The following is a 12,767-nucleotide window of genomic DNA, read 5'->3' as shown; positions in this document are numbered from 1 at the left end:
ATCATGATTATTTCTTAGAACATTTGCATCAATTCAGAAAAAGAAATAAAAAGACAACAGAAAAAATTCATACATACCATACCCCTTAACCCTCCCTTTCATTGATCACTAGCATTTCAATCTACTAAATTTATTTTAACATCTGTTCCCCCTATTATTTATTTATTTTTAATCCATATGTTTTACTCATCTGTCCATAAAGTAGATAAAAGAAGCATCAGACAAAAGGTTTTCACAATTACACAGCCCCATTGTGAAAGCTATATCATAATACAATCATCTTCGAGAAGCATGGCTACTGGAACATAGCTCTACATTTTCAGGCAGTTCCCTTCAGCCTCTCCACTACATCTTAACTAAAAAGATGATATCTATTTAATGCGTAAGAATAACCTCTCGACTCTGTTTGGAATCTCTTAGCCATTGACACTTTATTTTGTCTCATTTTACTCTTCCCCCTTTTGGTAGAGAAGGTTTTCTCAATCCCTTGGTGCTGAATCCCAGCTCATTCTAGGATTTCTTTCCCATGTTCCCAGGAAGGTCCACACCCCTGGGAGTCATGTCACACGTAGACAGGGGGAAGGTGGTGAGTTTGCTTGTTGTGTTGGCTGGAGAGAGAGGCCACATCTGAGCAACAAAAGAGGTTCTCTTGGGGGTGACCCTTAGGCCTAATTTATTTTTTATTTTTTATTTTTTTATTTATTAATTAAAAAAATTAACAACAAACAAAACATTAAGATATCATTCCATTCTACATATATAATCAGTAATTCTTAATATCATCACACAGTTGCATAGTCATCATTTCTTAGAACATTTGCATCGATTTAGAAAAAGAAATAAAAAGACAACAGAAAAAGAAATAAAATGATAACAGAGAAAAAAAAGATTATACATACCATACCCCTTACCCCTCGCTTTCATTTATCACTAGCATTTCAAACTAAATTTATTTTAACATTTGTTCCCCCTATTATTTATTTTTATTCCATATGTTCTACTCTTCTGTTGATATGGTAGATAAAAGGAGCATCAGACACAAGATTTTCAAAATCACAGTCTCATTGTGAAGGCTATATCATTGTTCAATCATCATCAAGAAACATGACTACTGGAACACAGCTCTACATTTTCAGGCAATTCCCTCCAGCCTCTCCACTACATCTTGAACAACAAGGTGATATCTACTTGATGTGTAAGAATAACTTCCAGGATAACCTTTCGACTCTGTTTGGAATCTCTCAGCCATTGACACTTTGTCTCATTTCACTCTTCCCCCTTTTGGTCGAGAAGGTTCTCAATCCCTTGATGTTAATTCTCAGCTCATTCTAGGGTTTTTCTCATTCCCTTGATGCTGAGTCTCAGCTCATTCCAGGATCTCTGTCCCACATTGCCAGGAAGGTCCACACCCCTGGGAGTCATGTCCCATGCAGAGAGGGGGAGAGTGGTGAGACTGCTCATCATATTGGCTGGAGAGAGAGGCCACATCTGAGCAACAAAAGAGGCTCTCTTGGGGGTGACTCTTAGACCTAAATTTTAAGTAGACTTGACCTATCCTTTGTGGGGTTAAGTTTCATATGAACAAACCCCAAGACTGGGGGCTCGGCCTATAGCTTTGGTTGTCCGCACTGCTTGTGAGAATATCAAGAATTCAACTTGGGGAAGTTGAATTTTCCCCCTTTTCTCACCATTCTCTGAGGGGGACTTTGCAAATACTTTTTAATTCACTGTTCAAATCCTTCCAGATTTATCGAGGCATCACTCTAGACAAACCTACGAAATCTCATGCCCTACTTAAGTTTCCACGTACTTATAGTGTTCAGTTAAGCTGTCCACATAAGTTATATTAGGAAATACTGCTGCATTTTTTAATTTTGCTCATTGATACACACAAAATTGTTTTCTGTGCCAGATATTGTCCATTTGCTCTGCCATATCCAATTTCCAGGCTTCTCCACCCTACTCTTTTTTTTTTTTTTATAATTTGTATCTTCTACTTTTTTTTATAATTAAAAAAAAGAAATTAACACAACATTTAGAAATCATTCCATTCTACATATGCAATCAGTATGTCTTATAATCTTTTATTGCACAATGTATATTTTAACATTTGAAAGTTTTAACACGGTGATTTAGTCCCTGGGTTGTGTGTTCCTTAAATGTGTGTTTAGCTAGTGATAGGACAGAGATCTCCTTGAGTACCAGGAGCTAACAGAAACAAAGAAAACAAGGTCAGAAACACTATTCAGTCTTTGCATGTTGACTCTGTGTTGGCTGGTGCTTTCCTTCAGAGTTTAGCTCTCCTATCAAGATCGGCATGAGACAAAAATGAAGTCCAGGGTCCTCTCCACCTTTTCCAAGTTCATGTCTTGTCCTGAGCTTTTGCTTGCTGGTAGCCTTAGGAATTCCTTCTGTTAATAGGAACCCAAAGTTCTCTTTTTTTCCTATGAAATTGACTCTTGCTGCCTCCTGGGAGATCTACTGTGTATCTTAAAGCCAATAATACTTTGCCGTGGTCTGCTTTGACTTCATTGTCTTATATTGTTAGCTATCTTCAAGATGCTTGTTCCTGAAGAGCAAATTCTGGTGGGTGAGCTGGAGATGAATTTCCTGGTTCCATCTTTCAGTCTGCTACTAATAGACTGGCACCAACAAACAGGCACTCCGGCATGCACATAGGGGATACTCTGCTCCCTCTGGAATAGGACCAGGGACCCATAATGGGAGAATAGGCTGGCTTTGCACTGTACTGTTGATTGGAGGGGGGATGGGCCATCAGGGCACCTGGCATTTTTCCTACCATTGTTAAGCTGCATTTTCTTGATTTGCACTAGTTTAGTTACTGCAACCCATTAACTATTTTGCAGATTTGAGGAAAATTGCTCTTCCAGTTTTTGTTAGCTGTTCAAAGATTCTATGCAGGAATTGCACCCTGGAGCATCTTATACCACTGTCCTGGTTTACTGGAAGTTTATATTGTTTAATTGCTCATTTTGTGTCAGTATGGACCGACAGATTCTTGTCATTATTTGTTTTGGTGTATAAACTACCCTATATTTGGCCAGTGGGAGCTTTTTCAAGGTGACTTCTCTGTCCTTATGAGATGTTCCCATCATTTTTGAGCACTTTTTAAATTTCTAGCACAATTAGATATTTCAGGTTCATCTTGTATTTTCCCTGCCCTAGCCCTGGAATCAGACATTTCTGCAAGAAGTTCTTTGGTTCCGTTTAGGAATGGTATTTGAAACTGAGATCTGGGCAATTGTCCAAAATCTTGATGGCACAACAGAAAGACCTTTTTATGACCTGGAACCTGCTATTCAGAGGGAAAACAGGCTCACTGTTCCCTACTTTTATTTTATTCTGTGGTATAACATATAAACAAAGCAAACAAATAAAAAAGCAATGGTTTTCAAAGCACTCTTCATCAAGTGGTTACAGGACAGATCTCAGAGTTTGTCATGGGCTACCATACGATCCTCTCATATTTTTCCTTCTAGCTGCTCCAGAATATAAGCTAGAGGGGTTAAACATTTTTTTATCATCAAAATTGACTTTTTTTCCTTCTTTTTTTGTGAACAACAACATATATACAAAAAAGCTATACATTTCAAAGCACAGCACCACAATTAGTTGTAGAACATATTTCAGACTTTGACATGGCTTACAGTTCCACAATTTTAGGTTTTTACTCCTAGCTGCTCTAAAATACTGGAGACTAAAAGAGATATCGATTTACTGATTCAGCATTTATATTCATTTGTGAAATCTTATCTTCTATGTATAACTCCGCCATCACCTTTGATCTTTCCATACATCTCTTTAGGGTTGTCTGGGCTATGGCAATTCTAAACTTTTGATATTGGCAGGATCTGTCACTAATACGGGGTAGGGAGATGAAACTATTTGATGTTCTGGAGAGTCTAGGGTTCCCTTCTTCTTCTTCCTATCAACATGAATTGGTTTCTTCCCAATCATTTAATTTACTTTTGTCACTCACACTATACCTGCCAATTCCTGCCTTTAAAACCAGACAATAGCACAGCCAGTTGAGAATGCCTCAGCACCTTTCAGGTAGGGGTGAGGAAGCAATATCCTGCGAATCTTAATTCTAGCTCTTAAGGAAACACTGGACAGTCCTTGAGAGGACTGTCAGATGTTCGGTATTTCTTTTCGAGTGAAGACTATTATATGTATCATTTACTCCAAGAAGACCTTCTAAAAGAGATGAACAAAAATGAAAACAGTGCTGCCTCTGCCCTGCTGGTGGCACAGTGGGACTCTGCCAGGGCTGACTGGCAGTCCCACCCCATGGTGCCAGCTCTTAGGCCCCTCCCCACTCACTCCCTCCAGCTCTGGCAGCTGACAACATGGTGCAAATGAAGAAGCCTCTGTCCTCTCTGCACCTCTCCATCCCCTGCTCTGGAACTAACTCCCAGGACATTCTCCATCCACCAGTAAATGTTACAGCCACAGAAAGACAACTACAGACTGAAGGGAATGAATCCCACAGTGATATCCTCATACCTCAAGCAAATGATCTGCACATCTGCCTTTTCTTCCCTTTAATATTAAATTGAACAGATCCCCAAGTGAGCAGGAGATAGAGGCTGTGGCCAGTGCCGAAGTTTTTGGCATTGGAGGCTCTTTCCCTCCCTGGCACAGCCTCGCTGCATACTTGAGGTTGGGCAAGATAATTCACATTGTGAATTGTGGGTGGGGCAGGTTTTAATGAACATGAAAATTATGAAACTCATTGTTGGCGTTTGTCATTTTCATCTCCAAATCTATCATTAACAAAACAACTTTATAACCAGGCAGCTCAGAGGATAAAAAGTGTTGCATAAACTTGTTTCTTCCTAGAACTCTGTTGTCTCCTTTTTTTTCTTTTTTTTTTTTTTAGATCATTATCAGGGTATTTTATTTATAGTATGATGAGTCACATCGCTTCTTTTATATATTATTTTCCTTTTGATTAAAAAAAGTAAAACGATAAGTAAACCCCCTCCATTTTCCCTTCTGTTTTTCTGCCTTCAGGTTAAGGATTGTGTCTTTTACAGTCAGAAGGGAAATCTGTTGAGCATGTGTCTGATATTCTAGTAGAGCTCATTTAAGTCCACTATGTGTTTGAAATTCATGTTATGTGGAAACACTTCTACAAACTGTGGTAACAGAGCCTTTTTTCTCCCCAACATAACTTTCCTTTCTGCCAAGATTGTTTTTGGCAGTTTTTAAAAGGTTCACTCTATTAAAAATGTTATAGACCAAATGGTTTTCCAATTTGCTTGACTGGGGGCACTGACTTAAGCCACAGAAGGAATGAGGTTGCAGAAGTCAGAATGTCTCATTTTATTTACATAGAGGATTGCTGTTAATAGCCAGACACTCCTCTAGAGAACACTTAATGTGTACAGTTTGTAAAAAAGGGAGTTTGATACAAAAATAAAATGAGGGAAAATTGTTTGTTCTAAACAAAAGCTGTTCAAAATGAGAAATGGGTTTCCTGTGCCGCTTGTGTTTTAGAATGTCATGTAGTACTGTTTTTATGATTGTTGATGACACTGTGTGCCCCAGGGCATTGCAGCGGACTTTATTAAAAGCTGCACAACCACCAGCTTTTCTCTTGTGGTCTGTCTTTCTGACACGGCATTCTTTTCGTCTAATTTTGTTTCCAAAATATGTGTATGCAAATAACCAGGGGACCCAACAATTATTGCTTTTAAAATAAGCATGCACCAAATTTGATCCATACTTCTGCATTTGTTTTTTCTATTCTCTCCTCTTTAGAATAAGAAACTCCTTTATGAGAAGATGAAGGGAGGACAGAGACGAAAGCGGAGGGTAAGAGACATCTAGAAGGGTTGTTGTTGGGGTCCCTGGAGCTTTCTGAGGGGGGCAGTTGACAAGCTGTAACCCTAAATTGTTAGCACCAGAAAAACGGTTTTGTGGAGGCCACACCCAGAAAACCCACCCTTGCTTTCTGTGATGGCTCCCTGAATCCTTAGCACATGAATCTGAGTGGGACCCCAAGTCCTGTGGTTCTATTACTTCCATTCCACTCATTACCGTGGGTAATGTGGGGAGTGCATGAGGTTTTACCTTTCTTTGAAGGATATGCAGACCCAAGGAGGGAAACTGCTCACGTTTGCACCAATTTATAGAAATTCAGGCAAGAACAAGGTAGTGAAAACTGCATTAGCTAAGCAATAATTTTGAAGGAACTTGGAGGCAAAGAATGGGGTGTACAAAGTCTTATTTCTCCTACATATCTTTAGTCTTGGCCTAGGCAGATGAATGTAAAATGTACTAGATCTATTCTATTTATATGCGGACCGTTGGATTTTCTGCAGGCGTAGTTGTTAACCCTCCTAGAGCTGCCCAAGGCCGGAGCTCAGTCTCGTGGCATGCAGTTAGCTGCTATGGTATTGTCTCATGTACAGCTGAATATTGAATTTGCTTTGGATTCCTAGTGCGTTTCATGGCACTGAGACTTAACAAGTGATCGGTGTCCACTCTGCTCATCCACTGGTACCTTACTTGACAGAAGCACCTGACCACCTACCATTTTTTTCTGATCATATGGCAGGAAAAAACCTCAGCCCTGTTCTTACCTAGTCAAGTGTTAATGGATTGTAACTATATTAGGTAAAAATATATAAACCAAACAGAAAACCAAATATCTAAGGCATCTGAATGTTTATTCAGAATAGCAAGTGCCCAGATCTTGGCAGCATTTGGGAATCTGGATGGTGGTAATTGTGGCCAGTTTGAGTAGTTTTTGCTACTCAATCCAGGCAGAAAGTGTTTTGAGAGGTGTGGATTTTCTGACCTCAGTATTAATCCTCAGCCCCCCAAACAGAGGGTTCCAAGCCCCTTTGCTGCCCCCCCAAAACCCAGATGACCCATAGCCAAGAAGCAAAAGATTTTGACGTCTGGAAACAAATCTTCTTAGGGAGCGCTAACAGGGTCGTTAGGCCTTTTTCTTGGGTGGTTACAGTGTTTAATGGCAGATGGTGGCAGGAAAGGCCTGAGGGGTATGATGTGGTCTTGAGAAAAAATCAAGAATTTCTATTCTAGGAGCACAGAACAGACATAATTTATCAGTCAGTTGGCGTGAGTATCTCCCCACAGCACCACAAGGACATTTCCAAAACGACCAGTGTCTGATCTGAAATGAATAATGTAGCATGAAGCTCTGATTGCCTCCGCTTCTTGGCTTGCCATTCCCCCTGACCTGACTCTGATCACTGTGAATCGCAGTTCAGTTCATTTTCCATGAGACCAGTGATTACCAAAGTCCAGCACTCTGGCTAAAATACATATTATAAAGGATTTTACTTTAGTCTCTCCTTCTTCCACATAGGAATGACTTAGAATGAAATAAAAATAAGGGTCATTTTGAGGCATCTACAAAGACCCATGTTCATGCCATAAACTGTGGGACTCTCGGGCCAGATGGGGAAATCCAAGCTGCGTCCGCGCCATCAGGCTTCAGAAGGCATTCCCATCCAGACTCAAGTGCATGAATCAAAATAGGTTACAGACTTGCTTTAAAATAAAAAATCAATTCTTCCTTCAGTGAAGCTCAGCATCTGCTAGGGGTTTCCAGAAGACCCCAAAAGTAAGGATTCAATTCCAACGATCCTTCCAGATGAAAATTCATGGCCTTTTGCATTGTATCTGGGGGCTGTGCTTGGCTCTACTGTCGATAAATAGTGTGATAGCCCTCTATATTTTCATCTCTTCAGTTGTGAAATAGGAATAATGCTTTCTGTGTAACCTAACCAGTCTTTCACCCAAGGAAGAAGATATACATATAATTTAATTCCATGTTTGACAAACATGAAAATCTCATATCATCTTTTATTATATTAGAAATTTCTAAGTAAATATTATTACTAAAAAACAATAAACTGTTTATAATATTGAATATGCTTTCTCAGTCCACACTTGCTTTGCTTACCCAAATATTCGGATATGATTCCCTCGGGGTAGACCTGGCAGGTCGAGTTGGCGGTTTAGACATAGAGAGTACATTCATCATTCTAAGTCTTTTAAAGCTGACTTCCCAGCAAGGTACGGTCTTTTTGTGACATGCCACCTTTCAGTTATGTGAGGATGTTGCACATGTTGCAATTAATTCTCAACTTGTTTGTGATGCAGTTTAGTTTGTGCAGAGCGAAGTGGAGCTTTCATGTTTCACAGATTTTCCTGTCAGAATGTGAAAGTTCATTTACAGATACTAAGCACATTTAAAAGATTTTTTAAAATTTTTATTTGTTTTTTTTTATTGTCAAACCTTAACAAAGAGATGTAAAAACATTCTTCATATACAAGCATTCTATATGTGATGTATAATCAATGGCTCACAATATCATCACATAGTTATGTATTCATCACTATGATCATTTTTTTGAACACTTGCATCTCTCCAGCAGAAGAAAGAAAAAAGAAAAACTCATACATACCATACCCCTCACCCCTCACTCTCATTGATAATAGTATTTGAACCTACTTGGTTTATTTGAACCTTTGTTCCCACTATTATTTGTTTATTTTTTATCCATATTCTTTACTCATCTGTCCATAACCTAGATAAAAGGAGCATCCGAGACAAGGTTTTCACAATCACACAGTCACATTGTAAAAACTAAGCTCATTTTCTATTCCTTCTCTTCTGGAGAATGTCTGCTCATCCTTCAGAAAAGTTACAGCAGTCCATGACCCCTGGCCAGCAGAAGCCCCAGCTGTGAACTGCACCCATACATTTATGGGGACTTGACATGTTGGGGATGTTTGATCATTTGTAACTACCACTTCTTTTTTGCATTTTTCTTGTTATTAGAAGACATCTTCAATAAACAAATGTTTTCCAAATGAACTGAAAAATTTTTTTCTGCTTGCTAAAGACCATGTTATGCAAGTCCAATTACTAGTTCAAATCCAAACCTTGACAACTAGATATGTATTAGAGGAGAGTGGGAAAATCTTGACTTATCCAGAATACCGACACATGAAAGAAATTTCAGAATATGGAGTCTTGAGTCAAAAATAAAGGAGCCTACTAGATCACTTCTATTTTTCCTTCAGCTTTTGACTTTGACTGGAAGGGCAGATGATATAAATGCTGTAGTCCTCATGAGTGCACCTCGCTGCACTGCGGGCATGGATGATCAGTCGCAGCAGCAGGACGATCCTGTGACCAGTCTTCAGATGCTAATTCCCACTTGGTCCTGCCCTAGCGTCAACTTTAGAGCATTCTTGCAAAATAATTTAGTCAATTTCAGATCCCATCTCCTACTTAAACAGAGCATAGAAGAAGAATTATCCTTCATATGGTTCTTGGCATCTAAGTGAATAGTGAGAGCTTAGTAGCAGGCTTGCCTCAAATCTTGAACTTTTGTACCAAAAGAAGGGGACTGCATTGCATTTGATTAAGAAAGAACTCTATAATTGTGGCAGACACAATTAGACACATCTATCAATCAGAGGATGGTTCATGGACCACTGAGAAATTGATTAGTGCACTGAAGTCATCATTTGATAAGGAGTACATACCTGTTAACTAGTTAATCCAGTAGGCCAGAAACAAGTCCCTTTTACTTCTTTTATGAGCTGTCTGTTTCTCATATTCATGTGTCATACCATGGCAAATATATTTTTCAGAGTGTAAATCCGTACCTGCAAGGACAAAGACTGGACAACGTTGTTGCAAAGAAGTCAGTCCCCCATTTTTCAGATGAGGATAAGGACCCAGAGTGAAGTGAAGGAGCTGGTTGGAAATTTGCACGGCTGTTAGTCCTCAATACTGCTTTCATGCATGAGCTATTAGAGTCCCCCTCAATGGCAGCATGTTTCTTATGTAGGTAATTATGAATGAAAAGCCACTGTATTTTTGATATTGCATTGTCAGTGACACTGATGGTTCTGCTTCCTGCTAAATTAGGATAAGAGCTTTTGTGTGCGTGTGTGTGTGCGCCTGCAATGAGCATTAAAATTAAAATGTATATGTCAACAACAATAAAATCACCACTATGCATGTAATGGCCTCAGATCTGTTGCAACTTACGATGGGTGTTACAGGCCTGTACTATTCTGGCAGAGTCTGTAAAAAGCTGGCATTTGATTTTGATTATGTAGTTCATCCAGCCCGTGGACATTGTACACACCAATAAATAAGAAAGTACTCACGGGCAGGAGCTGCCACATTTCACTTAGCTGTTATCTTAATAAACATGTATGCAAGTACTAGCGTGTGACGGTTTTTATTTAAAGCATTATAAAAGCAGTTTCTTTGTTTAATAAAGCATCTTCAGACACATAAGCTTATCCAGTCTTAATGATAATGCTGTAAGTGGATGAGGAAAGGTTGGTATTATCATCCCCATTTTACAGATGGTGGACCTGAGACTCAGCTTTCATGAAAAGCTACAAATGCCACACTCAGTAAAAGGTGACTAAGATTTTCTAACTTTGATTTATTTTATTTCTTCTGCAAATACTGGATTTCTACCCTGAGCCAGGCACACGGCTGAGCTGTTGAGGTGCACTGCTGAGGTGTCTTTAAAAGGGAGGTGGTAGTGAGAAAGCACTCAGGGTAAAAGATCATTCTTGATTTTAGTTTTCATAAGTGCACATTAAATCTAAATATAAATGATTTCTCAATTAGAAATAGCTGGCCATATTCAGTTAATATGTGAGTCTGTCATCATTACTTATAAAAATCAAGAAAAACATTGGCACCTTTTTCACAGCAGGAAATACATTTTCCTAGAGTGCCTGTAGAAGTTCCTCATCATCACATAGCATGAAGCACCATTTCACCTAATTCCAGAGGATAACTCCCTCACATTCTTGAGACATCTAGAGCTGGGAGAGTCTAGTCTACCAATTCTGTGTTTGGTAGCCATTTTAATGACATTTACCTGTTGCTCTTTTGAAAAAACAAATGATGTCCCTTTTTTTCTGAAATTGGGCAGAAGAAAGAGAAATGGCTGAAGACTGATATTTTGAGATCTTGAAGAGGGAGGAGGAAAGAAGTCATTCTCAAAGGTGCTTGCAAGTGAAGACAAGGTCACTGAGTCTGGTTTGTTTATGCTCAGATGCATTCTCTCCCCTCCCCCGCTGTTCTCTGAATGGAGGGCTGGGCTTCCCAGGGCTCCCTTGTCATCTGGCTTCCAGCTGGGTTTCATAGGAGAGTAGAAGGTGAGAGGATGGGAGAAACAAGGCAATTCTCCTTTTTGCTCTCTCAGTAGCTACATCCTCTTTGAGGCTGCAGCTCCTGTTGCCTCCTTCCCTGGTCACTGCAGCCTGAGGCCATCATGGCATCTGCTGCTGTTGACCCTGAGGTCATTTCGCCAGCTCCTGTCTGGCCTCCTGGCTCTTCCATCACCTGTGTGAGCACTTTCCTCTATTAAATTCCTTTGGTTTGACATCTTTATAGTATTTTCTGTTTAGACCCACAGGGGGGAATCGAGAATTAAGTGTTGTGTGAGATGTTTAGAACTGTTGTTGGGAATACACAGGACAATGCTTCTTGAGCTTCCCTGTGACTATGGTTCTCCTGGGATGTTGTTAAAATGCACAAACTGATTCAGAGTGGGCCCTGAGATTCTGCACTTCTTAGAAGTTCCTAAGTGATATTGCTGCTACTGGTCCAGGAACCACACTTTGGATACCAAGGAGATAGGGAAGTAAGAAAAGATTAATGCAAGTGGTTGGATTGCACTGAGATTCCAGTTTAACCTAGTCTGAATTTGTCAGGATTGTCAGCATTTTTTATAACTTTATTTGGTCCCTGTAAGCACCTTGGGGCAAAGAGCAGACAAGGAAGACTGTGAGAGTGAACCCCTTGGATTTGACACACAGTGGGACATCAAGGGGACAAGGATTCCAAAACACTAGAGAAAGAAATGCTGATATGCCGCATTATAGAGGATAGGCTTTGTCATGGGTTGATTGGAGATCTGAGTGAGGTCAAAAGAATGAAGAAAAACGATACGAACAAAAATAAGCTTTAACAGATGTAAAGGACAAAGGTGAAGGAAAATTCAAGGACTTCATGGTCACAGGGAAGATGAACTTGGAATCTTGGCACAGGGAATATTTCAAGTGGAAATAAATGATTTTTAAGCTGTAACCACTACAGTCAGTAGGCAGAGTTGAGTGGAGGTAAAGAGCATTGAACTTCAGGAAACAGAAAATCCTTGAGGTCAGGAAACAAAGAACCATGAAAGTGGAAGGTGAAGTTTGCAAGTTCGCAGGGCAGGTCCAGGGAGGCAAGGTTCTGTGCAAAGGCAAAGCTGCCCAGCGAGCCTGCAGAGTGTGGGGTTAGCGTGAGGGCCAAGAACATCTGCCACTAGCTGGAAATTTGTGTGCCTATGCACATTTTTTTTTTTCCTATGAAAAAGTTCCAGATTCTCAAGAGAACCTATGACATCCAAAAAGTTAGAAATCATTCCTGAAAGGCACAGTGTGAAGCTATGTTGGCAGTTGCTAAGTGTGCTGGTTTGAAAGGAAGCATGCCCCCTAAGAAAAGCCATGTTTTAATATGAATCCCATTTCATGAAGGTAGAATAATCTCTATTCAATACTGTATGTTTGAAACTGTAATCAGATCGTCTCCCTGGATGATGTGATTTAGTCAAGAGTGGTTGTTAAACGGGATTAGGTGATGACATGTCTCCACCCATTTGGGTGGGTCTTGATTGGTTTATTGGAGTCCTATAAAAGAGGAAACGTTTTGGAGAATAAGAGATTCAGAGAGA

The 12,767-nt window shown here is 39.8% G+C and overlaps 1 protein-coding gene across 2 annotated transcripts in view; it reads left to right on the top strand.

Moving 5' to 3' along the window:
* Positions 1 to 10,242, top strand: part of SCG5 (secretogranin V) — a 69,482-nt gene extending 59,240 nt beyond the window's left edge. For both annotated transcript variants that reach the window (XM_077127384.1, XM_077127383.1), the window contains exons 5-6: positions 5,788 to 5,841; positions 9,667 to 10,242. In XM_077127384.1, coding sequence (XP_076983499.1) covers positions 5,788 to 5,841; positions 9,667 to 9,762 — 150 coding nt within the window. In that variant the 3' untranslated portion in view covers positions 9,763 to 10,242. The remainder of the gene's footprint in view (positions 1 to 5,787; positions 5,842 to 9,666) is intronic.
* The last annotated feature ends 2,525 nt before the right edge of the window (positions 10,243 to 12,767 follow it).

The sequence above is a fragment of the Tamandua tetradactyla genome, chromosome 14, assembly GCF_023851605.1.
Source record: "Tamandua tetradactyla isolate mTamTet1 chromosome 14, mTamTet1.pri, whole genome shotgun sequence".
Lineage (NCBI taxonomy): Eukaryota > Metazoa > Chordata > Mammalia > Pilosa > Myrmecophagidae > Tamandua > Tamandua tetradactyla.
The sequence above is the reverse complement of the archived record's forward strand: the minus strand, read 5'-3'. Positions and strand labels throughout refer to the sequence as shown.